The sequence below is a fragment of the Parasteatoda tepidariorum genome, chromosome 2, assembly GCF_982258835.1.
Source record: "Parasteatoda tepidariorum strain Cologne lab strain chromosome 2, Ptep-v5.0, whole genome shotgun sequence".
NCBI classification, from domain to species: domain Eukaryota; kingdom Metazoa; phylum Arthropoda; class Arachnida; order Araneae; family Theridiidae; genus Parasteatoda; species Parasteatoda tepidariorum.
In genome coordinates this window covers 33,073,766-33,099,079 of record NC_141756.1, presented here as the reverse complement: position 1 = coordinate 33,099,079, position 25,314 = coordinate 33,073,766, and the positions used below count along the sequence as shown (strand labels likewise).

General features: G+C 28.2%; 2 protein-coding genes across 2 annotated transcripts in view; one reads left to right on the top strand and one right to left on the bottom strand.

Moving 5' to 3' along the window:
* Positions 1-153: 153 nt before the first annotated feature.
* Positions 154-12,032, bottom strand: LOC107449613 (uncharacterized). The gene is made up of 8 exons (XM_043044021.3): positions 11,845-12,032; positions 10,852-11,068; positions 8,729-8,794; positions 6,936-7,061; positions 4,962-5,111; positions 4,589-4,718; positions 2,554-2,611; positions 154-313 (listed from the first exon to the last, which is right to left on the bottom strand). The coding sequence occupies exons 1-8, from the start codon at positions 11,847-11,849 to the stop codon at positions 220-222; spliced, it is 846 nt and encodes a 281-aa protein (XP_042899955.1). The 5' UTR covers positions 11,850-12,032; the 3' UTR covers positions 154-219.
* An 83-nt stretch (positions 12,033-12,115) lies between these two features.
* LOC107449630 (E3 ubiquitin-protein ligase PPP1R11) overlaps positions 12,116-25,314 on the top strand; it is a 17,031-nt gene continuing 3,832 nt past the window's right edge. The window contains exons 1-3 of the mRNA XM_043044022.3: positions 12,116-12,418; positions 16,110-16,218; positions 23,868-24,014. Of these exons, the coding sequence (XP_042899956.1) occupies positions 12,332-12,418; positions 16,110-16,218; positions 23,868-24,014 (343 nt within the window). The 5' untranslated portion in view covers positions 12,116-12,331. The remainder of the gene's footprint in view (positions 12,419-16,109; positions 16,219-23,867; positions 24,015-25,314) is intronic.

Here is a 25,314-nt window from a genome sequence, read left to right as displayed (position 1 = left end):
TCTTGTTTTGATATTACATTCAGCTGAAAGTACAAAAAGAGGACAAAAATAGAATTATTAGAATGATAAAAGCACTAACTTTTGCTATTTGTTTTAGTAAGTGTTTTGCTTTTTATAACTTGAAGTTTCTGTACTTTAAAGAAAAATCATGAGGATGATATGAACTATTTATTATTAAATAATGTACAAGCAAATGATAAATGATAGAAATGGGAGAGTTCAGGAGAGCTTTACGGTGAAGCGCACATTTTGAGGATTATGAATGGACCTGGAATTGACAAGTGAAGGACGTGGATCCACCCTCTCACCTAGTCTGCAAAAAGAAAGAAAAATCAAGCTTTGTTAATAGAATATTGATAATACTGAACTATAATTTTGGGAACAAGAAAAATAGTTTTGGTAATTTGTGATGTTTAATTAAAACAGTGAGATAAAGTATTCTAATAATATTACTAATTATTGTTGCAACTAATTATTATAACATAAAAATTGATACTTAACTATGAAAACAGAAAAAGCTTGACTTTGAGAGTTACAGCAATAAAAAAATAAAAATACACCATTAAAAAGATGAATCTCAACTTTCCAAAAGATTTTGATTGTCCCAATTAGGTTTGCTCCTGATTACTTAAGATAATACAAAATGGAAACGCTTGAAACAACAAACAAGATTATTTCCAATAATACGTTTTGGAAATGCTTCTTTTCTGTTATGTGTTCTTTTCATTATATGTGTTGTAAACATAAACACGTGATATTTTTTTATTGTCAAATATATCCTATTTTAAGTTAGTGAACAAGTTTCTCTCAAGTATTATTTACATTTCAGAAAACATGCATTTTGGTATAACAATTTGATTGTTTTCAAGTAAAGAAACTTCCTTCAAATTGCCGAAGAAAAAAGTGCCCTCGATTCAAAGAAATTTAAAACTCAAAAATAGAATTATACATATTAACAATTGGACAATATAATTAGCTGACACAAAAAAAAAATTTTTTTTCCACAATACTTTTTTAAGAAGAAATTTTTACACATTTCTGTCCATAAAATTTCTAGAACTTATTAATATATTTGTTTTCATGTATTGTACATCAAATAAATCATTTTGTAAAAAATTTGGAAAAGCATTAACATTTTCACATTTTTCAGACCAAGTTATTGCATCCTAGAATAGAAGCGAACTAAGCTTTTTTTAAATTTGTATCTACCACTTTATGATAAAATATTTTACAATATATCTCTTAGTTTACATATTGTTTTTTTTAAGAGGGTTTTTTTTTTTACAACATTAAGCAAAAAACATACCATTTTAGAATAGTTTAAGCAAAGAAAGAAACAGTATGAAATCGTTCATTTGCAAAATGCCCCTTGGAAAACAGAATTTGATGCACTTTGCATTTTCAAAGAGCTTAATCAAGGTCCAAGAAGTAACCGAAAACATACTTTGAACACTTCAATAATCATAAGGTCATCAAAAAGAGAGTTCAAAGAAATCAAAGGGTTTCCATGAGAAAGACCACTTGAGAAATTTGAATAAATGAATGATCGCTACAATGAATGGCAAAACATAGCTTGGACTGAATCCTTATGAACTTCAAAAAGTTCAGCTTCTCAGTGAAGAAAAAAATTTGCGCAGCTCCAAAGATGCTGAAAACTTTGGAGATGGGCAACAAGTCAGCAGTGGGAAAGAATCTCTTCAATTGATGATAAGATCCAACACGCTCAGAACTCCCAGAACAATAGGATCTGGTTTATTGACACTCCAAGCAGCACTCCGGCAATTGTTGAACATCACCAAAATCCAAAGCCAGAGTCAGGAGCAAAACACCTGATTTTATTGGATGATGGCCATAAAATAAATCAAAAAGTTTACCAGCGGGACATTTTAGAAGCTGTTATGCTTCCACAGACTAAAAAGCACTTTAGCAACGTAAACTGGACATTTCAATAAGACTCCGACTAGTTTACAAGAGATTGGTGCAAGGCACATTTTTCTGACATGATATAATTTGAACTCTACTTGCCAAATTTCAACCCCATGGATTATTGTGTATGGTTCATTTTGGAGTCTAAGGGCAGCACTGGACACTCGAAAACAATTGATTCAGCAGGAATAGAATAGAATAAAGATAGAAGACTAGTAGTCCTTTGCTGAAAATTTCAATAAGTGTTTGCGCCTCTACAACGGTGCAAAAAGCAGCCATTTTGAATGCAATTAAATGTATTATTAGTAAAGGACTACTCTCATGATTATTTGTTATAAAGGTATATTAAAATTGTTTGTACAGGGTTTTTACCAAACCCAGCATAACATTGACTGATTTATTCAAATGAGGTTTTTTTTTTAAACGATTTAGTTTTTCTTCCTTTATGTGTTGACCAACTCGTTCATACCATACACTTTTTAAAGTGTTATACTTACAGGAAGGTTTCTATTTAAGTTAACTAAAAGAAAAAAATCCTTAAAAATAAAAGGGAATTCATTGACACTCAATCAATTTCAAAAACTTATTTACACAGCATGAAAAATTATAAAAATAGAGTGTGTTTACCTTTGAGAAATGAGTGATGATCGCTTGGATGGTTGAACTTGGCACATCATTGGCTGACCTGAGATAGGAGAATGTACAACAATCAACAATGCAAAGTAATACATTCAAATCAATGATTTCAAACATTATTTTAATCACTTGAAATTTTTTTTTTTAAAAAAAAGCATTAAAATCATGGAAGTAAAAATATAAAATAATAATACAATGAAGCACCAAAGCACATTTTATTTATTGTTTCATTACAGTTTGTTTACATGAAGAAAAAAAACAACATATTATCAGTTATATGTTTGTTTGTTTTTTTCAAATTAGTACATAAATATTAGGTCTGGATTTCAGAAATTTTAAGTAAAGATCTAAAAAGAAATTTTTTCCTTTTATATTTTTCCTTTTTCTGAAATAATAAATTTTTTAAGGTAAAGATTTTTTTTCTATTTTGAAGCAAGTAGATTGTTTCAATTTTAATTACTAATACCTCTATCGGTTTCAATATTGATAATATTAGGAGCTAAATTAACTATATTAATATGTTATCAAATTGTGATTTTCACAATGAATTTCTATTAATTTAATTTTCAGTTTTAAGTCTTTTTATTCATGCTTCCCCCGAAAGAGGTTGAAACCGTGCTGAACTATTCACGTAATTTGCCATGTTTTCAAAAGAGATTTTAAGATGTTAGAGCAAACATGGAATTCCATTTAAAGTAATACAATAACTTTTATTTTTTTACTCGAAAGTTATGCACAGACATTTTCGCATTTACTTATTATGCAAAGGTAAGTGATAAAACTATGCAGATACCAGAAATTTTATTTACCGGCTAAAAATTACATAATTCGATTTTTTTTTCTTAATCAATATATTAATTGCATCATACCTGCCAACATTGGAGAAATAAAATAATGGAGACTTTAATAGTGACACTTTTTAGGCTATGAGTAAAGTTTTGATACATCATGCATAATCATGTGTAAGTCAAAAAATCATTTTTAAATCATTATTTATTTACTTTTTTTCCAATGGCAGGCACTGAATTTGAATCTTTTGCCTATACTATGCCAGAATTGTTGCTCAATTAGCGTTACCCAGTGGGCACCTGTGAACCAAAGTCAAGGAGGCGAGCAACATTGCCCACGTCACACTGCCACAAACCCGTTTATAGGGTGGGCCACATTCACACACACAACAGAGGACAGCACAAAGAGATAGAGAGAAGCATCCATGCCCAGAGTGGGATTCGAACCCGCAGCCTATGGCTTCGCAGTCAGGCACGCTAACTGCTCGGCCACCAGGCCGGCAAATCATTATTTATAATTACTTAAACTATAAGCACTCAGCACACTGGAGTGCTGGCAATAGCATCATCTATAGAGGAATAAGAAAAGTATTATTGAAATTAAAGGATATTTTATCGCCAATTTTTCTTTATAACTTCTTCAACAAATACAGGGAAAATTTTGAGAATATGCAGGTAAACAGGAGATAGATGAAAATACAGGAGTCTTCATTAAAAAACAGGAGACTTGGCAGGTATGTTACATGAATAACATCATACTTGAGAACTTTAATGTTATAAATGCTATAGTTTTTTTCTTTTTGTGTGTGTTACTAAATAACTACTTATAATTTTTGAGTGCTATTTGTATAATAAATCTCAAAGCAGTAGTAGAAAAGGCACTAATCCTCTCAATTTCTTTTGTGAGTGAATTATCAATTATTATATAGTTATATAAATATAAATATGCACAAATTGTATCATTTTAAAAATGAATAACTAAATAACTTTAAAACATTCAATTCTTAACAAAACCTTGAATGAGAAAAATTTTAAAAAATCAAAACTTAAATTTTTTTCATTAAAAAATGACTTTTGTACCCCTGGACAATTAAATACTCATCTGAACGCATAGAACTGCAAACTTAATTATAATTTAAAAGCTAATGTTTTCTCAAACAAAGCTTTAAGCTAAGTAGCAAAAATTAAATTTCAACTAGCTGTGAGTTTTCTACATAAATAACTGAAGTAAAGGTTACCATCTAATAATCTTTGATGATAAAGCTCACAGGCTTTGATAGCATCATTTGAATCAAAGAATTCAACAAGAGCAACCCCTGGTTGAGTCATTTCAACACGCTTGATTAATCCAATATCACCAAACAGCTCCTGAAATAGGAAGAAAAAAATGCATAAATTAAAAAAAACTTAAACAATAAATTAAAAAATAAATATTATAAACATGCTTAGCTTAACGTGTCTATAAATGCGGTTGCAAACTTAGAAATAGGTATTAAAATAAAAAATACATATTCAACAGATGTATACATATGCATACGTCTACTTTTATTAAAGCAAAGAGCATGCTCATTTCAATAATAAAAAATGTTAATAACAGACAATGCATCTTACCACAATGTCTTGCTTAGACACTGATGCATGCAAGTTAGAAACGTAGACACACATAGAAGGTTGTTGTTGCAGAGTTGAAACCTGATCTGCTATCATTGTATCCTGCATGTCAACAATCTCTTCTGCAAGACTTCTATTACTTGGAAGTGCCTAAAAATGCATCATAAAAAAATTTATAAATGACAACATTGTACAATAAATAACAACAACAATAAATAACATTAATGCTCACATTCAGCAATATTTCCTACACAATTTGGTATATAGTCTATACCACCCTAACTTGGCAAAAAATGTAACAGTGCACCTTGAGAAATAATTGACAATTATTTTGGAATTTAAAATATAGCTAAATTTGTATGTGATGCAAATGGGCGTCGTAAAATACTAAAATTTAGTTTAAAAAATTAGAAGTCTTCTTGCATTAATTGTATTAAATTTGTAAATGTCCAATGAGCAAAACAAACATCTAAAGATACAAATTCATTGACAGCTAAAAACTCTTAAAATCATTTTCTTTTAAAAAAATAGTAATTATAAATAAATAAATAATCTTTATTATGCATAAAATTAAACCATGAAGTAATAGCAAACACTTCATTTTTTTTCAATTAATTTATGATATCTTGATTATAAATCAATTGATTAAACACCTAAAAATTGTTAGAATAAACTTTAAATATGGAATAAAAATTATCTTTCTTGAAATCAGCAATCGAAGAAAATTAAAACAGGAAAAAAGCAAACTACCAAAAATCTTAAGTCCAGTTCATACATTCTCTCATTCCTCTATTAAACAAGTTGTTAATTATATTGCATGATTTTCCTCCCACATTATCGAATTTCAAAATCATACATTCCCGAGAGTAAAAATAACGAGCTTGACCTTCAATGAAAGTGGGAATAAACTTGACCTTCAAGATAGATCGTTCAAGCACTTCATCTCTCTCATCCCTTTAAATGATCTGTATATTTCTTTTCTGTTCTTGTGACCTACCTACAACAGAATGTGTGAAGAGGCATTCTGATTTGGTTGAGGAGCTGAATTCTGATATTCGTTCATTTTATCGATAATATTAATAATATTTGTTCATTTGATTGATAATATTAAGTTCGTTTAATAATTTTTGATTATTAACATCAACCCAACATGCAAAAAGAGTTCTCACAGCCAATCACCAGGACATCAAATCACGATAAAAGGTCTCATTGAGTAAAAATAAACAATCCTACTTGCCAAAATGTGAGGCCTACAAAAAATTTTTTTTAACTCTCTCATTTGAAACAGAAAATAAAAGAAATTCTATTTTTCCCTTGATCACACTGATGAGCACTCAATTTCACAAAATTTGCTACAAAATATTGAATAGAAACGGTTTAAAAATTGTTTAATTTCCTGATGTAGAGACATGAATATAAAGAGACTGTGGACTTTCCGAAGAAGAATGATTTGCAACAACTGTTTGGTAAACTTTACCATAGTCATACATACCTGTAACAACATCATGCAAATAGGTCAAATAGGTATTTGTAAAATTTTGAAACGGCATTTGAAATTTGGGCTTCAAGAAAGAGCTAAAAAATATTTGAAAAGTGAAATAATATTTAATATTTCTTATTACATGCACTTGCTTTTTTTTCTCTCCAGAACTCGTTTTGTAGCTTGTATAACTGATGGTTTAATTTTAATTTAGATCAGTAACTTTGGTAGTGGAAATAAATAAATTTTACTTAAATTTTTTCTTCTTCATTTGACTAGGGTTTTTTCTGGCAAATAAGCTAAATCACTAGAAATTGCTAGTCAGTTGAAAGCCAGCGAGCTCCATGCAATTTATCTTTATTGTAAGACATTTTTCATACCCATAATTTAGAGTTAAAAATTCCAAGTGTAGAATATAAATTAATAAAAAATTACATAAAAAAATATAAATATTTTTTCTTAATCAAAAAATAAAATAAAGAAGAGAATATTACTTTATTCATTCCAATGAGAGTAGATGGTAGAGAATCCATGTCAAGAACATCATCAATACCCAGATTTTCCACATTGGTTGTTTCAACATCAGCAGGGGACCACCGAGGAACAGAGTGTGGAAAGACCTTTTGAATTATTACTAATTATTAAAATTTCAATCTAGCATACAATTTCTTTTTTATAAAAAAAACACATTAAATAATAGGTCAGTAGAAATCAAAATTGGACAATTAACTAAAATAGACCCTCACCAATTTCATGATCTGCTAGTTTTTTAAATTAGTTAGAAGAATATGCTGATTGATAGAGTTAACTTCACAAGCTTCTCTAACTTTATTTTCAGCTACTTGTTAAAGATACATTGTGCTTCTTACAATCAAAAGTATAAATAGAAATGAAATGCTTGAAGTTAACATTTTAATTCATAGTGATTGGCACTTAGTTCCTGAAAACTAAGAAAATGATCAGAACAAAAATTATTCAGAGGAAAACCTTTTTTTCTCACTGCATGCATATATATTTGTATACAATTATGTGTGTGTGCATATATATAAATATATATATATATATATATATATTACATACACACACAGTTTATCTCGAATCTCACAGGAAAGGCGAAATATTTGAGATAAAGAGGCTTTCAGTTATACAGGGACTTACTACTCTATTTAAAGTGCGTTAATTGTTTTCGGTATAAAAATATAGGTATTTCTTTAAATTAATCATGCCACATACATCCATTTACATAACATTTTTTTAATATACATTTAACACTGAAAATAATTTTTTGAAGTTTTTTGACGTGTAACCTTATTTGTTTTGATTATTCTTTTAAGGTTAGAAAGAGCAAAAATCACTGATAGCCAACATTTTACTGGGATTCAAGAATAGTTTATAAGAATTCTACAGCTTTTTTTCCCACCTCTTTTGCATTCTTTTTTGGTTCATCAATATGATCTTCAGCTTCTTCATCTGATATTCCTTTGACATTATCTACGATTTCCTCATCTGTCTATCTTCTGCCTGACAGTTGTCTACTTGTAAAAATCTTCAAAATTAATGTCAACAATTAATCCAGATTTTATTGCATTCCATTCTAGCAAATCTGCACTGCATTTTCAGCATCAACAGTTTCTTCTTCTTTACTGATGCCTTCAATCTCTTATTCATCATCGTCACAGCTATTCCTAAAACCAGCTTTTTAAAACCATTTTGGATTGCTTTTAAAAACACATTTCTCCAGGCAAAACAGTAATTCTGATAGCATCTACAAGTTTGCATACAAACTGTTTTCTATAGTTCACTTTAAAACTGGTAACTATCCTTTGATGCATTGCTTGCAATTTTGAGGTGAGAATGAATTTCTATTCTTAGCTTTCTTATCTATGTTGTTAAGGTAACCCCTGGTGGTCACAACTCATTAACCCCTCACTTACTGCCAGAATCATTGTATTCCTTTCTAGTTAAGGATAGTGATTGAAATTCCAAGAAACACCCCCAACTTGTTCATCCCTACTTCCTGCGGATTCACGAATTTCATCTCTGACTGCAAGTTCTACTGATAAAGAAAGTTTTGACACTTGCGCTCTATTATTAGAAATTTGAGAAACGAAGGTTTTGAAATTTATTTTTTTTACATAAACATGGAAAATACATGGATTTCAGACAGTAAATGTAGGGAATTTTAGAAATTTTGAGATACAAAGGTTTTCGAGATAATCAGGTTCAACTGTATATATGATTGCAAAGACTTAAATGTAATTTCATTTTAATTGACAACAGTTTTTACCTCTTTTGACTTTGCAGTGATCACAATATTTCCATCTCTTGCCACTTTCACACGTTTTTCAGGAGGCTGAAATAAGGACAAATGAATAAAAGTGGACCACAAAACTACATAGAAGAGAAACATATTTTTTGAGAAAATGAAATTTTGCATTCTTTCCAAGACAGTAATATGATGCATAAATTCTACATTTTAGATAGAAAAGAAATAAAGAAAAGATTTTGGTCATAATTTAAAAAGTAAGAAAAATATCAGACTTATATACAAACAGAATATCATGAAATCAGGAGCCATGGAGCATTACACCTCATGCTCCAAGTGGTGTAAATAGCATATGTAGGTATAATTAACGCAATATAAAAAACTGATATGACAAAAAATGAGTTAAAAAACTGAATTTAATGCACTCTATATAAAATGTTCAGTACAGTACAGGACCCGTTATCCAGAAATCAGAAAACCGGAACGAAATTCGATAAATTTTCCAGCCATTTTTAAAAAAAAAATATTTTTTCCTCATAAGATTTTAGGATTTTTCTTTCTTTTTTGAAAGATGATTACCTTACCATCATTTTGGAAATAATCATTAGTGTATTACTTAATCGTTTTTTCTTCTTTTTAAGATTATTTTCAAATATTTGTTTCTTTTTGTTGGGTTTAACAATAAAAAAATGGCTTTTTGTAGCGATTCAGTAAACCGGAAAAATGAGTTATCCGGAATAGCGATGGTCCCGATCGTTCCGGATAATCGGTTCCCTACTGTAATTTTAAACATTAAAAATTAATAAATGCTAATTGGGTTTTAATTATAAAGATGTTTATTAATTTTGATAGGCATGAGATTATAGAATAAGAAGGAAAAAAAGGGGGAAATGTGAAATAATAAACAATCAAAAGAGTGTTCTTGAAAATCAATAAAAAGACTAATTTTTCTTTAAATATTGCTTCATAGGATAAAAGGTATGAAATTTTATATGTTTTAATAATTTTCTGTTTGTTTTTTGAACATTAAACAAAATTGACATTTCATATCCCAAACAGATCAACAGAAAGCAAAAACACAAAAATTTAAAAACAGCAAACAATTAAAGCAGCAAAAATTTAAAAACACAAAAATTTAAAAAGTATTTAAAAACAGCTTAAATTATCCTGAAATAATGAGATATGATAATACAATAGTTAAAGCACGAAGCCATTATTGTGAAAGATTAAGGTTAAACCCCTGACGGATACTAGAAGCTCAATTGGATACAAATACAGTTGTATGAAAAGAACATAATGCTGATCAATATTGCCGCATGTTTTTTTTCTCCAACTAATTTTGATAAAATAGAAAATAGGAAAAAGAATCTATAAAAAGAGAGTACAAGATGGTTAAGCTCTTAGGTTTTAGTTTTCTTAAAAAAGAAAATGCTTTTAATATTATCAAAGATACTAACTGATGTGTTAACATGACAAAACTAAGGATATAAAAAATAAAAATAAAACTTCATAAAATATCAAATTAAAATATTAAGAACTTAAAATTTAAAGTACAAAGAAAAATCTATATCAATTGAATAATAATAGCTAAATAAACTAAAAACAGTTAACAAATGAAAATATACTAATACCTATCAGGATATCAGACTGAAATTCTGATCGGACATCTCACTCTTAAATAATATGAAAATAAATATAGGGGTTTAACTTTTTTGTTTTGTGTCAGATTTAATAACTTAAGAAATGGCTAAATTATTGGCATATTTTTCTGGTAAACCAATCCACATAAATTTTTGCAACTCTTTGAAAATGCTACAAATAAATCTAAAACTATTAAAGATGGGATAACATTTTTTCAATTGTACCATATTCATAAAAAAATAGATCACATAAGTTGTTTGAATTGCTTATGTTTTTCTTTTTACAGAAACTCTGATCTGTTATAAATTATTAAATTAGAAAGTTAATTTATTAAAAGGTGGAATTTCAAACGTGGAGTAGTAAAAAGATTTAAGCTTACACTTTGTCAGCTTTGATTTGAAAAGTCTAAATTAAAGATATTTATACAGATCTTAAGCAAACCAATAAATAATATACACCACATGGTGGATAGTAATAAATACAACATTAAGAACAATACATACTGCAACTTGGGAAGTACTAGCATTTGAAGGAATTGATCTTTTTGTGGAAGAAAATGATCCTTGAACATTAACACCTGCACGATTCATTGGTCTAGACTTGTGTTTTGAGTTAAGAATACTTCGGGCATCCATTACCCCACGAGGTGCCTTTCTTATCATGTTTGTTGGCCTTTTTAGTTGCTTTCTGTTGATTAAATATCTTGCATCTTTCATAGTTCTGAAAGAGAAACTCTTTGTAATAAATGTACATCAATAAAATTAGAGTAAATGTTTGTCTATCTTGAAACAGAAAAATTTAATAAAATTTTTTAGAAACCAAAATATCTATTTCCTATAATACTTAATTTTATGAAGACAAAAATAGAGCATCTTGATACTCCTTTTAAAGAATGATTTTGAAAAATTTTATTTCTGAGAAAAAATTAAATAAAAAAGTCATTTTAAAATTACTATGTTGGAACCTGCATCAAAAAAGTAACGAAATTTTGTTAATGACAGGCAGTGACACACCAAAGACATTTTACCAAAGTATAAAAATATGCTCTTTACAGGCTTCTGCACCTTCCTTAGTAGCAATCATTCCTTTTCAAATAATATTTAAGATTTTAGGCAAAAAACTTATAAAGACAACTATAAAACTTTAACTTTACTTATTCTAATGTGAATGAATAAAATTACACGAATTTATAGAATATAGCATAAAAGTTACAGGCAATCAAGCTTTTATTTTTACAACTTAGAACCAATCAATTATTTATTACCAATCAAAAAGGTTTCAATCTCAATTAAAGAAAAAATAATATTTATAAAACGTACTAAAAAACAACAATCTACATTGCTAAATTAATAAACAGGAACAGTCAAAAAGCACTAAATTTATAACAACAATTTAAAATTGTTAAAACTTGCAGAATAATTCTTTAATTGGTTCTAAAAATGAGGCATTTATTAGGAGCAAGAGGGTTCAAAAATAGCCATTGCATATTAACTTACTTCATTTTGAGTTTCTTAAGAGCTAGTTTTAAAAAAATATTCCTCCGATATTTCAATCAAACTGAGCAAAGAAAGAATTTATTGAATCAAATAAAACAACTTTCCAGTAATCGAAATATAACAATTAAGCAGGGACTATGCACAAATAATAATAAACAACTTATTGAATACCGTTTCTGTCTGCCTATTTCTGCAACTCAATAGGGAGAGGAAATGTGGAAGGATTAATTTAGCTGAAATCCAATTTTATTAGGGTAATTAAATATTGAGTTGGACAAAAGTGGGCGGGTGGAAGTTTCTTCACAAAATATCAACATACCGTTAAATTTAACAAAATATTGTTATCTGTAAAGTATCTAAGATTGATGGATACCTGCACAACTTAATTTTCTTCGTATGGTTTATATCATAATAAACTTAGTCTCAACATTTCTACCTTCACAATAACACTTCTTTTTCTGGTGATTAATTAAACTCGTAATTTTTCATGGCTGGAATGCAGAAATTAAAAACTGAAGAAGCGACTGCTTCTTCCACGGTTGTTATAGAATCAGATGATAACGAGGCTACTGCTGTAATGAATTTTAAACTATTTATAATAAAGTTTTGTGCTGCTTCTAATTGTTTTGAAATTGTTGGTATAATAGTCATAATACCTTATTGTTGTATAATGGCTTTAGTTCTCAGGAATTACTTCTAATATTGATAGTTTAAAGTGATGTAGAGGTATTTTAATTAATTTAGAGGATGTAAAGATCGGAATTTTAATTAAATTTCAAAGTTGGGATTTCTTTATCATCAATTCTTCTGAATCCTATTGGTCAACATTAATTCTGTGCTTAATCAATGCTAATGCTTGTTTGAAAATATACTATAATTATTCGCTGAATTTTCATTATATTCAAAAACTAATAAAAGCTTCTGCTTTCTTAAAGAAGACATTGTTTTAATTAATATCCCTGTATCTTCAAATATGAAAGCTTATAGTCATACTTGTGCTGAAATTTTTCTTTTTCTACAACCTTTTCATTATTAAATAAGCAATTTGATCGTTGTAACTGAAAATTAGCACACATTAAATTAAGTGGACTTTCTGAAATTTTATAAGTAGAAAATAAATAAGACATCTGGTGGCTGAGTGGTAGCACTTTACACACTTATGCCACAGGTCCTAAGTTTGATCCTTGGACCAGGCAAGGTTGACTCAGCCTTTCATCTATTCAGTTGGTTGATAAAATGAGTACCAAGCATGCTTGGGAACTAAACACTGGGGGTTCGATGTCGGTCTGACCACCTAACCAAAACATCTGCTCCTGTACTCCAGAGCCCTTGGTAAAGAAAACTGAGATGGACACAGTTGACCTTATCTTACCATAAGCTGTTAAGCTATTGTGTCTAGTTTTTGAAAATAAATAAATTAACATTTTTAAAAAATAGTTGGAATTGCGAGAAAAGTTATCACAATTCTATGTGTACATATTTTAATCTATAAATTTTTGATACTTTACTGTGTAGTTTTATAATAGAATTCTGTTTTAAAATTTATAACATTGTGGAAATGACAATTATGTCTGTTTTAAAGGAGAAGAGAGATAAATAAATATTATTTGAGCCTTTTGAGTTCTGAAAATATGTAAATAAAGAAATTGAAATATGCCTAAATTTTTCTAAATCTTCCTAATTCTTGAAAAGTATGTTTAATTTATAAATTAAGATGCATTGACCATTACAATGACGTTTACAACCCTAGCTACTTTTAAGTATCCAATTCAGTTTTTTTTTATCTGTTTAAATGATATTTAAACAATAGGATAATGATATATGTATTGATATTTATTTTATTCATAGCTATATAGGCATAACAGGCATAAAATTTTTGAGGGAGACAAAATTAAAATACGATGTTGCAATATTTTGGAAAACTTCAAATTTGAAAAAAAAAAAATAAACTAAATGACCTTCTAATAGCTAAATAATTTATTCCTTATAATAGCTGAGCACTTAATTTTTTTTAAATTTCTTAGCGTGTTTATATATTAAATAATGTTCAACTTTATTACGTAAAATTCCAAATTTTTTATCTTATTTTATTTAAAAGGCTTGATCAATGTTTCAAGACTTTCAAAAATATTTATATCATTTATTTTTATTCTTGTTTAATATGTAATTAATGTTTTATGTAGTGTCTAAAGTTTTTTGCTATCACACAAGTTTAGTTTTATATATATATATATATTTTCAAAACTAATTGTGACTTGTCTGTTTTTGAAATTTCTAATTTTAAGGGAACATATAAGCACGATTCTCTTTACCAACAATAACATGATCATGGACATTAAACTAATGCCCCATTGACCAAGCATAATGACTAAATGACACTTTTTAAGCCAAATAATAGGTTTCAAGCTATTTTTTTATTTGTTTTTATAACAGTAATTGGGATATAGCAGAAGTACATTTGTTTAGCATACTAAACTCAGTGGCGCAACAGCCCATAGAGGGCCAAGGTCTACTGTGCCCATCTCAATTTTCTTGAATTTGGACTCTGAGATGCAGGTGGTCAACCAAGCATGCTTGATACTAATTTTATCAACCCACTAAAGGGATGAAAGTCTAAATCATAGGTTCCCAAAGTGGTCCAGGTGCACCCCCAGGGGTCCGTAGGAGACCACACGGGGGTCCACGTAGACGTGAAAAGAAAACAGGGGTTCACAAGTTGCAAACGGGGGTCCACGAAAAATTTTCTGGTTTTCATAATAAAGAACAAAACTTTTGGCTTGGATTTACCTTAAAAACTTCGCAAAAACTTTGAAGTCGGACACTAAAGGCGAATCGATAGTCCTGAGTGATTTTTTTTTTACAGAAAAATCTATTCCATTTACAAATATAATTTCGGTGGCAGCAGATGGAGCTCCTGCCATGTTCGGGTGATATCGTGGCGTACACCTTGTAGCGAAAAATTTGAGTGATAGATTGCCCCAATCGCCTCAATTTATGATTAACGCAGTTAATAAAATAAGAAGCAATGTTTTGACTACCCGTTTATTTGCACTATTGTGCGATGAAAATGATGAAGATTTCCAACGACTACTCTTGCATACTGAAGTACGCTGGTTGTCGAAAGGTGCATGCTTATCGAGATTTTATTCACTTTTCGAATCAGTGATAGAGTGTCTGGAAACTAAAACACCAGATTTAAAAGAAAATCTGATCAAATATAAAGCGGATATTGCGTACTTAACAGATTTATTCATAAAATTCAATGACGTTAACTTGCAGTTACAAGTGGACAGCCTTAATTTAATAAAAACAAAGAGGGTAATTTCGGCTTTTCTTGGTAAATTGAAATTAGCACCAACGAGGAACTAACTGAAGGTGGAATTTAAAAAAGGCTATCAAACATTTTGGCTGCAGGCAGAAATCCCCGAAAAATATCCTGAGCTATAAGAAATTGCGAGAAAATTTTTGATAGCGTTTCCCTCGTCATATCTTGTCGAAAGAAGTTTCAGTGCCGTTACCAACCTGCTGTTAACAAAAAAAAATAGCAGATTGAACATCACAGAATGGGGAGATTTTAGATTACTTCTTACAAAACTGAAGCCAAATATTGATAATTTGCTGTCAATTCATCAAGTGCATCAGTCTCATTAAAAGTATGACTATTTTTTATTGTTGATTTACATTTCTGAGTTCATTGTTGATTTTTTTGTAATAATAAATGCTTATAATTTTGTATAACCACAAGTATTATTTTAATAAATAGGACACAAGAAAATGTGCTACTTTTTCTCCCTTCTTAGCACCCCCAATTTAGGGCGATATTTCTTAGGAGTTTTGGGAATACAGTAGAAATGTAGCAGCAGGGGGTCTACCGAAAATAGTAAAACTTTGAAAGTGGTCCACGAGAAAAAAAAGTTTGGGAACCTCTGGTCTAAATCAATCTTGTCCGGCCTGAAGATCGAATCCTGGATTTACCTTTCAGCCACCAGTCGTCACATTTATTTAATAAGACATTGAATAAATATTTATACTTTTGATTTTTGTTGTTAGTGATGATTTTATCTTTCTGCCCTTGTATACTTTTTAAGTGTATTATCTATTTAACTCTTCTCATAATAATGATTATGAGCAAAGAAGGAATGAAGCGCCTACTGAGAAAAGTGACTATTATGTTCATTTTTTCTGTAGCAATATGTTTAATTTACAAAATTTTTTTCTAAATAATTTTAAGAGGCATAATAATTTCAAAATTGTTTTTCTTTCAGTCTCTTCAAAGTGTGAAAGTGAAATTGAAAAAACCCAAAAAGAAAAAGAAGGTTGGTTGGACAGCAGACACTGTGGATAATGAAAACATGAATAAAAAGAAATCAAAGTGTATGTAATCACTGTTTATTACTATGGTATTGTTTTAATCTAAAAAAAAACCATTCTGTTTTTTCTTTCTTTCTTCTTGTACTTAAAAGTTTATCTTTCTTTGGGTAGACCCAGCCTTTATTTTTTGGACATGCTTTTGAAAAAAAAATTTTTTTGAAGAGTGAAAATACTTTGTGACTTATCAGTTATTATTTTTTGTCTTTAATATTAAAGTATTTCAAAACATGTGTAGTAATTTGCTAAAATACTAAAAATATACTTAAAAAAAATGAGCTAAACTGCTGGTAAACTGAAGGAAAATTATAAATTTAATGAGCGATTAAAGTATTCTGAATCTTTAGAGATTATCAAATATATGTATTAATGTAACAATGTACTTCAAATGTTGTTTGTAAAAAACTAAATCAAAATGAAAAGGGAGAGGGAAGAATTTCTAAGATGAAAAAGCAGATGATAAATTCTTAGCTTCTTTATGTATCTATTTCTGCGTGCATTACAGTATTCTCTGTGGTTCTGAAAAACCTTAGCAATATGGCTAATCTGCAAAATAAACCAGCTGAATGAAAGTTAAGTTAGCATAATTAATTTGCCACCTTCCTTTTACTGATCTGTATACAAACCTTCCAAATCTCCTGTTTTTTAACGGAGACTCCTGTATTTCACGACTATCTCCTGTTTACCTATATGTTCTCAATTTTCTCTGTGCTTGTTGAAGAAATGTAAAAAAAAAAAATTTTTTTTAAAAATGGTTTTAAAATATCTGCGGATGGCAAAAATACTTCTCTTCTTCCTCAACAGGTAGTAGTATTGCTGGTACTGTTTGTTGAGTGTTAAAAGTTTAAGTAGGCCAGGATAGCCTGGTTGCTAGGACACTGGGCCCATGTCCAAGAGTTCATGGGTTCAATCACAAGCCGGCCGAAGACTCCCCGTGTAGTAAATGGTGACTGATGCACGTTAAATCTATCAAGTCGCAATATCCTCCCTGTTCCCAGAACAAATCAATACCTCTGGGGATACTGATCCAGGAGTTTCCTTGTCTTCTGGATTGGGTCAAAATTACAAGGCTATGGAGTTGAACATTTGTAGTTGTAAACAAAAAAATTGGGGCGGCTCTTCAACAACGGATGTTTAAAAAATAATAGTTTAAGTAATTATAAATAATGGTTTAAAGAAATCTTCTTTAAATTAAAATTTATATACATATATTTTACTTTGCTAAATGTAAGTGCTTATATTATTTCCAATTTTGAATTTCTCATTTTGACTTACATGGTGTATCAAACCTTGTAGCCTAAAAAATTTTGCTAGTAAAATCTCCGTTATTTTATTTCTCCAATGTTGGCAGGTATGTGTATACAATTATCAGCTATAGAAACTACAAAAATTATTTTACTTCAGAAATTTCAAAATGGCAAGAAAGAAAAAGAACTCTTATAAAACGCTGATGTTTGATTAAAGTTAATTGTACTTTTCGTAATAGCACATTAGTTGATTCCAAGGTTGGCAAGATTTTGCCGCAGGTGGAAAAAACCATGGTAAATACCGGTAAAAACCGTCCTGGCAAAAACAGGTTTTTGCCAAGCAAATTGGCAAAAAGGGGCAAAAACCTATATTTTCCAAGATGAGAGGACAAAAACACATTTTTGATACAACATTATTCCTAAAATTGGAATATATACTATAAATATAAATAATTACAAAAAAATTAACAAAATTATTATTCCATAAGTAAATGATAATGTAATAATATATCATTCTAGTAGTTTAAAACATTATTGATTGGAAAATTTGTGATTATTCTTTTTTTTTTCCAGTGAAATGAGCTTATTTTAAATTAATATAACTATAATTTAAAGCATAAAATATCTATCAATATGTGTAGTTAATTATTGTACAAATAATAATTTTTTATAATAAATAATAATATTATACAAATAATAATATTTATTTATTTGTAAAAAAACATTTATTTTAGGATTCTAAAATGAAAAGAGATCACAAACTTTCAATCTTTTAAAAATTATTACCATTATATTAATTATTAATATGTTAAAAATAATTTTTTCATGTAATGTATCAAAATTATTATTCCTTATGATTGATTTAAATTTGTTTCAAGTATTTTGTAATAATATTTAATCAGCAATTTAGATAATTTGGTTTTTGCCGGTTTTTACCAGGTTTTTGCCACTGTCCTGGCAAAAACCCCTTTTTGCCGGCAAAAACTCCAACCCTGGTTGGTTCAATAAATGAAAAAAATATTTCTGAAAAAAAAATCAAATTACAAATCATAGTCAATATTAAAAAGTAGTTAAGATTCTTTTAGGCAGGCACACATCAAATGCCTTCTTGAAACTATACAATGACCTAGAACAGGGGTCGGCAACCTTTTGAAATGAAAGAGCCAAAAGTTACAATTTTACAAAATTTCCCGCTTTTAAAGAGCCACTGAAAATTTTTGATTTAATACTATAATATTTTTTTATGTATTTATGATTTTTAATTAAAAAAAAACGGTTTTGAATACAGAATAATATTTATTCTTTATTTTCAAAATAAGCTAATAATTTTTTTAAAATTTAGTTTTTATTTAATTTTTTTAACTTATTTCTTTTTTGGGGGGATAAGAATATTTGGGTGATTAAAATTCGATGAAAATTGTAAATTTTCTTACTAATTCTTGTCAAATTTTCAACAGAAAACGCGATTTTTTTTATTAAATGTGCAACGAAACACAATCTTATCAGACAGATTTTATAATAATTCTTTTTAATTTTTCATAGCAATTCTGTAATAATATTCATTTATATTATATCAGAATTTTTTCACAATTTTCCTTTTTTAAGAAATATGTACCGTCTATTCTTGTTACTGTTAAAAACAACTTTTAAGCACTTAATTATTAAACATTTAAATAAATTTTGCATTTTTTTGTCAAGGCAAACGTTAAATCGACTTAAGTGCTAGAAACGATGGTCACATACTTTTTCTATTTATTATAATTTTTATTTCTATTTATTTTCTATTTATTGTAAAGATTTATTGAGCCTCGAGCTTTCCAACTCAAATAATTTAACATTTTTTTAAAAAATTAATTTAATATAAGTCACTGAAAGTAACGATCTTCTATTATTTTAAATATCTTTTATACGCAAAATTACAACATTAATGTATTTGCTTGCTAAATTTAATAATATGCAGGTAATTCGGAGTGACCGTTCTTAATATGCATTTAAAGAAATTTTGTTTCAAGTGAACGCGAAAACGAACGGATAGAGGTCACACGTTAGAATTTTAACAATCGAAAACAAACAAATCACTGTTGAGGAAGGCGAGTGTAAAAAGGCGATTAACGATTTTTTACCAAATTAAATAACTTTATTAATTAAAAACTTCAACATTCACCAGGCAATTAAACAGGCCTGTTATTATTGCTATTATTATAAAGATTATATCAATATATTGCATTAGATATTTTTTAAATTTATATGCTTGTTTTTTCCCTTTTAAATTTTAATTTACTACATCCGCAGAAGTAGATTTTTATCTTTATTTTTGACAAGGTTTATAAAAATTTGTATTAAGGGTGGTCTTTTCATAACATCATGTTTTACATGATAATAACATGTGATACACATCAAAGGCTTTAAAAAATGTAGATGAAAATTAAATTAGTATTTATTCATTAAACTGAAACATTAAACTGAAAAATTATCAGACATCAATTATGACTCGTGCATTTTTTTTAAACTCTTAATCTAAGTAGGATTCTTTCTGATGCATTTCAAATATTATATCCGTATTTTATTTAATTTTAGTAATTTGATTTGCGAATAATTATTTTTAATGCTTATTTATTACTAAAATTTTATTTTTCATTTTCATTTAATAATTTTATTTATTTTTATTATTCATTTTATAATTTACATTGTTATTAATATAAGAGCTGTGACTAAAATCTTGAATGGGGATACAGAAATAGTTTTTTTTTTCTGGGGGGGGGGATGAACTAGTTTTGGAAGCACAGATAAATTTTTTCATGCATTCTTGCCTTAAATTTGTAAAATGCTAAATTTTTTATCCGAATACTTCTTTATATAAAAATAATACTATATAAATAATAAATAAAACTTTAAAAAAAATTTAACTATGTATTCAAACATTGCAGCATGATAAATCATAAATAAATATTTTTAAAATTTGATGATTTGTAAATAATGCTTTACCGAAGAATGTTTAAGTCTTTTTTTAAAATATTAAAAAAAAAAACCTTAAATCGCAAAATAATTTTTTTTTCTAGTTAAGGTAGTTAAAGTACAATTTTGTAGATTATTTATTTTGTTAATTATCGTGCCTTTTAATACAAAACTGTGAATTGAGTTTTTACTTAATTACAAAAATATTAAGTTTCTTTTTACTAATAATTAACTTAAACAAATGGAAAATTGTTAACTTAAATCTAAAATATAAATAAAAAACATTAAATACATACGAAATACATCAACATAGTAACAAAAAAGATGAGAAAAAAACATTATTTAAAAGAAAACTGCAGCTTTTCTATTTTTAAACACATTACATTTTTAATAAAATAAGCATTAGTATAGTTTTGTTCATAAAGGATTGCAGTTTGAACTTATTATAAAAACAACTGCTACGAACAAATATAGAATTTGATTTTTGAAATTTAAATTAAATAAGATCTGTGAAAAATAATCTCAACTGAAAAAATTAAATTTAAAAATAAATTACTATTTTAAACACGAAATTAAAAAGCTTAGTAAATAACTATTTAAAAAAAGGAAAAAGAATTCTTATATTTAGATTTCATATGTGATTTATCTGTTTCCATCTCAAGCTCCTACTAATGAATATAAATAAACTAAAAAAATTTTAATTGCTCTTTTTTCTTTCTTTTAATCATTTTACAGTGGAAAAGAGATTAAAAATTTTTTATCTACTTCATAAAAATCAATTTTTACCCATATATATTTTTAAAAAAAATTTTTTTTTTCTTTTTTGAAAAAAGTCTTATACCTAAATTTTGAAGCAATAATTGAGGAATTAATTTAATAAGAAAATAACATATTTAATGAAATTTAATTTTACCTTAATATTTAAACAATAAGACTGCAAATAGTAAATATTCATAAAAAATTTATACTTACATTCAATAATAATATTAATTTATAAGATATGCTTTGAGTAACTAAGTACTTGTAAACTGGTACTGGACAGTTAAAGACAGGTCAGTGAAGTAACTGGGGGGTGAGTGAAAAGAAACTGGACAGTCATATAGAGAAAACCACAGCTGTATGTGCATTGAGCCCTTTCCTTCCCTTTCTTAACGACATGGACAAAGATATTGTCTTTATTTTAGAAAGAGCAAGAGAAAACGTGAGAAAAAGGCATTTCTAAATAAATACTTTTAAAGCACCCTGGATTTTTCAAGTTGACAGAAATTTCTGGGGTTTTGTCTGCTGTTTCACAAGATGAGAGTCGCAGGCATCATCCTTTTTTTGTGCCTTTTCATGTTGTCGGTAACGGCATGCTCAAACAGACAACAGACTTGCCACTTTTCCGGGTGAATACTCGGAATCGAGTCGGAATGAGACACCCCTCTAACCGGGCTTAACGACGGGCCTGAGGGTAGCGGTTTGTAATTATCGATTATAAGAATAGAAAGCTCTTGAGAAACTAGGTACTTAAAAATTTTTTTTCTTATTTTTAAGGGCTTTGGTAACAATTTATTAATTTTTTCGTATGGAACTGGAGAGCCGCAACTTTACATCAAAAGAGCCACCTGTGGCTCGCGAGCCACAGGTTGCCGACCACTGACCTAGAAGGATTGTATTACAGTACAGAACCATTTATCCAGTATCCAGAAAACCAAAGAAAATTTTGCTTGGCTTTCCCGCCATTTTGAGCTAGAAAATTAGGTGCATCTTCAAGATTCTTCTATTATTCTTAATCGTTTCTGAGTGGATGTCTGAGTTAAGGAACATGAAACTTATAGTATTGACATACTACATTCACTTTAGTTACTCAGTTTATGTTATACTTATTTTATTATGACTAATTATTTTATAATGTTTTATAAAACATTTTAATTGCGGTTAATTATTACGAGCAAAAGTTTTTTTCTTGATGTGGAATCACGTCTTCTTTCGTTAAAAATCGTCTGCTTTTATTTAAAAAAATATAAGAAGATTGTTTATTAATCTAAATATACCATTATTTATTACTAATAGTAGACAATTATTTTATGAAGTAGATAACAGCTCTATTTCTTTTAAAGAGATACATTTCTGATCCCACAATGTTTTGAGTTGCTTTTTTTTTGTTGCAGTAATTGCAAGTTTTTGTTGCAGCAATTTTTTTTTTTTGTTGCCGTTTGTAATTTATTTTAAGAAAATTTACTATGATTTCAAAATTCTTTCAAAAAAGAAAGAAAGAATTACCTCTTAGCTCTCACAATTTCGCGAATATGATCATTTACTATAACTATTCCTTCTATGCTAGACATAAAACGAAAAAAAATTATATTTCAATGACCAAGGAATCGGGATTGATCCAATTCCTAAATTAAGCCAGGAGTAGATACTATTTGTTACTCGCAAATCTTCTCACTCTGCTGTAAATGCAGATTTTTTCTTTAAGGTTTTAATTTAGTTCTCAAAGAGCTCATTCTGCTACTGGGATCTATTTTTTCTCTGCATATTTTAAGTTATTAATCATGAAAAGTTTTGGGTCTTAGGCTAAACATTTTTGTAGTATGTTTACAATCTTGGTGGGTTTTTTTTGGAGTGCTATAGAGCATAAGTTAAATCGCTGTATAAATTTAAATTTTGTAAAAAAAATCCAGATTCTGCTTGAATTAATCCCCAATTTCTGTTATTTTTTGTATTTGTAATTCATCGTTAAAAATCTAGGAGGATATACATATTTTTAATGCAATAACAAAGTTATTTAAATATATGAGATATTTCATTTTTTGATGCATATCTGCACATTGGTCTACTAAGCTGAAAATTTCTTGTAGAGTTGAGGCTAATTCTTTTGAAACCAATGTATTGAGTTATGGAAAGTGGCACAGCTGCATTTTTGCTTTTATGAAAGTAGAAATTATTTTTATTTAATCTGTTCTAGAAAAAAATGAAGTGGTCCAAATTATGAAATACAATTTTAATACATACATATTTATGCAAGCTAAATTTCTGATTTATATATTTATTCAAAATTGCCTTAAAGTTTTGCAAACATTGTTTTGTATTTAAATAACATTAATAAACATGAACTTTGTATGTAAACACAGAATGAGGAAAAAGATTTTATGCAAAACATACATGCTTCTATAGGAGAAAACCGGAACTGTCTGCTTGCCAGCAGGTTAAATAAAATACAATTCTGCAACATGCAATGCACAACATTACTACAAATAATTCTTCCTTTTGGTATTTTGATTCAGAACACAGTTTTTATGCATGCAAGAGAAAACTGTAAATGTGTGTGTGGAAATAAAAAATAAAATGGCAATTTTATTCTCTGTTTCTATTTTTTATTTCATGAGTAGTCATAGCTCTCTTTTTGAAACATATTAAATAAAAATGTAAGTAAGATGAAATTTTAAGAGATTGTTATTTAATCAGGTTGTTGCATATATGAGAAGCCTCGGAAATTTGACGAAAGCTCTTCTGAAACAGATGACGAGTGTGAGCATTGCAAAGGCCACGTTGAACGTAAGCATCAACAAGCATCAGCAAGTGTAACTTCTGTTGAAGAAAATCATACAAATGGTAAAAGTTTATTTTTTAAAATTTTAGTGTTAATTATTTAAACCATTTATTGCTATCGCTGAAATGCTTCTTTATAAATGCATAATACAACTGTGATTTTCTTCTAAAACAAGCAAAGTATTACAGCTTGCCTTTTAAACATGAGTGCCACTCTTCAATCTTGAGGACTAAAATCAGTCAAGAAATAACCAGTAGACTGAGTTCCAGACTATTAATCTCTCTTTCTAATTTTTTTTAAACTAATTTTTCCAAAAAGAAAAAAAACATTACTTTTTAATTAAGACATCTTTTTTTCCTAATTATTGCAAAATTATCAAATAATGATGTCACATTGCAATGAAAGAATTGCAATGATTGAACTTCATCTTTTCATGTTGAATCTGGCTCTGCTTGAGTTAATTTTATTTTTCTCCCTGATGTTTAGAAATTATGATCAAAGTTAAATTGATTTTATTTAAAAATATATATATATATATGGATCTAGAACTAAAAATTGGTGATGGTGAAGTGAAAAATGGAGATAAGAATGGCTTCAAGAAAAAAATTTGTGATTTATTATTTAGCAATTGGTGTAAAAAGATATACCAGGTAGCTTTTATTTTCTATGAAAAATGAAGAAAAATTAATTTTTTTTTGGAAAAAGTAAACAAGTCATAGATATAATATGTAGGCCATGCTCATGGAAAGGTACTTTTTGCAGTCATTGAGCAATAAATTTCTGAAAATTATGCTGAACTGCACTAGATTTTAGTCAAAAAATAAGTTCAGTCTTGAAATTTTTTTAAAGTGCTTATAAAATTTAATAGTTAAAATTTAAAATATTTTCACTTAAGTCTGAACTTATCACTGTCATTACAGTTACCTAAAAGAATTTTCCTCTTATTTTTTTTTATATGTATAGATAATTTTTTCTAGAGACTTTGGTAAAAAAAATTATATGTTGAATAAAATTATAATTTATCAGTCTGAATAATCTATGAATAAAGAAATATGATTGATTATTTTCAAAGCATAATTTTTTTATTGTTAGTAAAATAAAGTTTGTTAGACTATGGCCCCATCAATGTGACCTTTCCAATATAACCACCTATATGCAAAGTACTGTTCCATAGACACCATCTAAAACATTTGAAAACCCATTAGGATATCCAAAGTAAACCATTCATTCCAATATAGGGACCAAAATTTTATTGAAATTTAATTCCTAGAAAATTACTCCGACAGGTGTTACACATTTTTATTCTTTGAAAACTAAAATATTTTCTTTGACAGTGAGTCCATGGGTTTCAAAAGTCTTGAA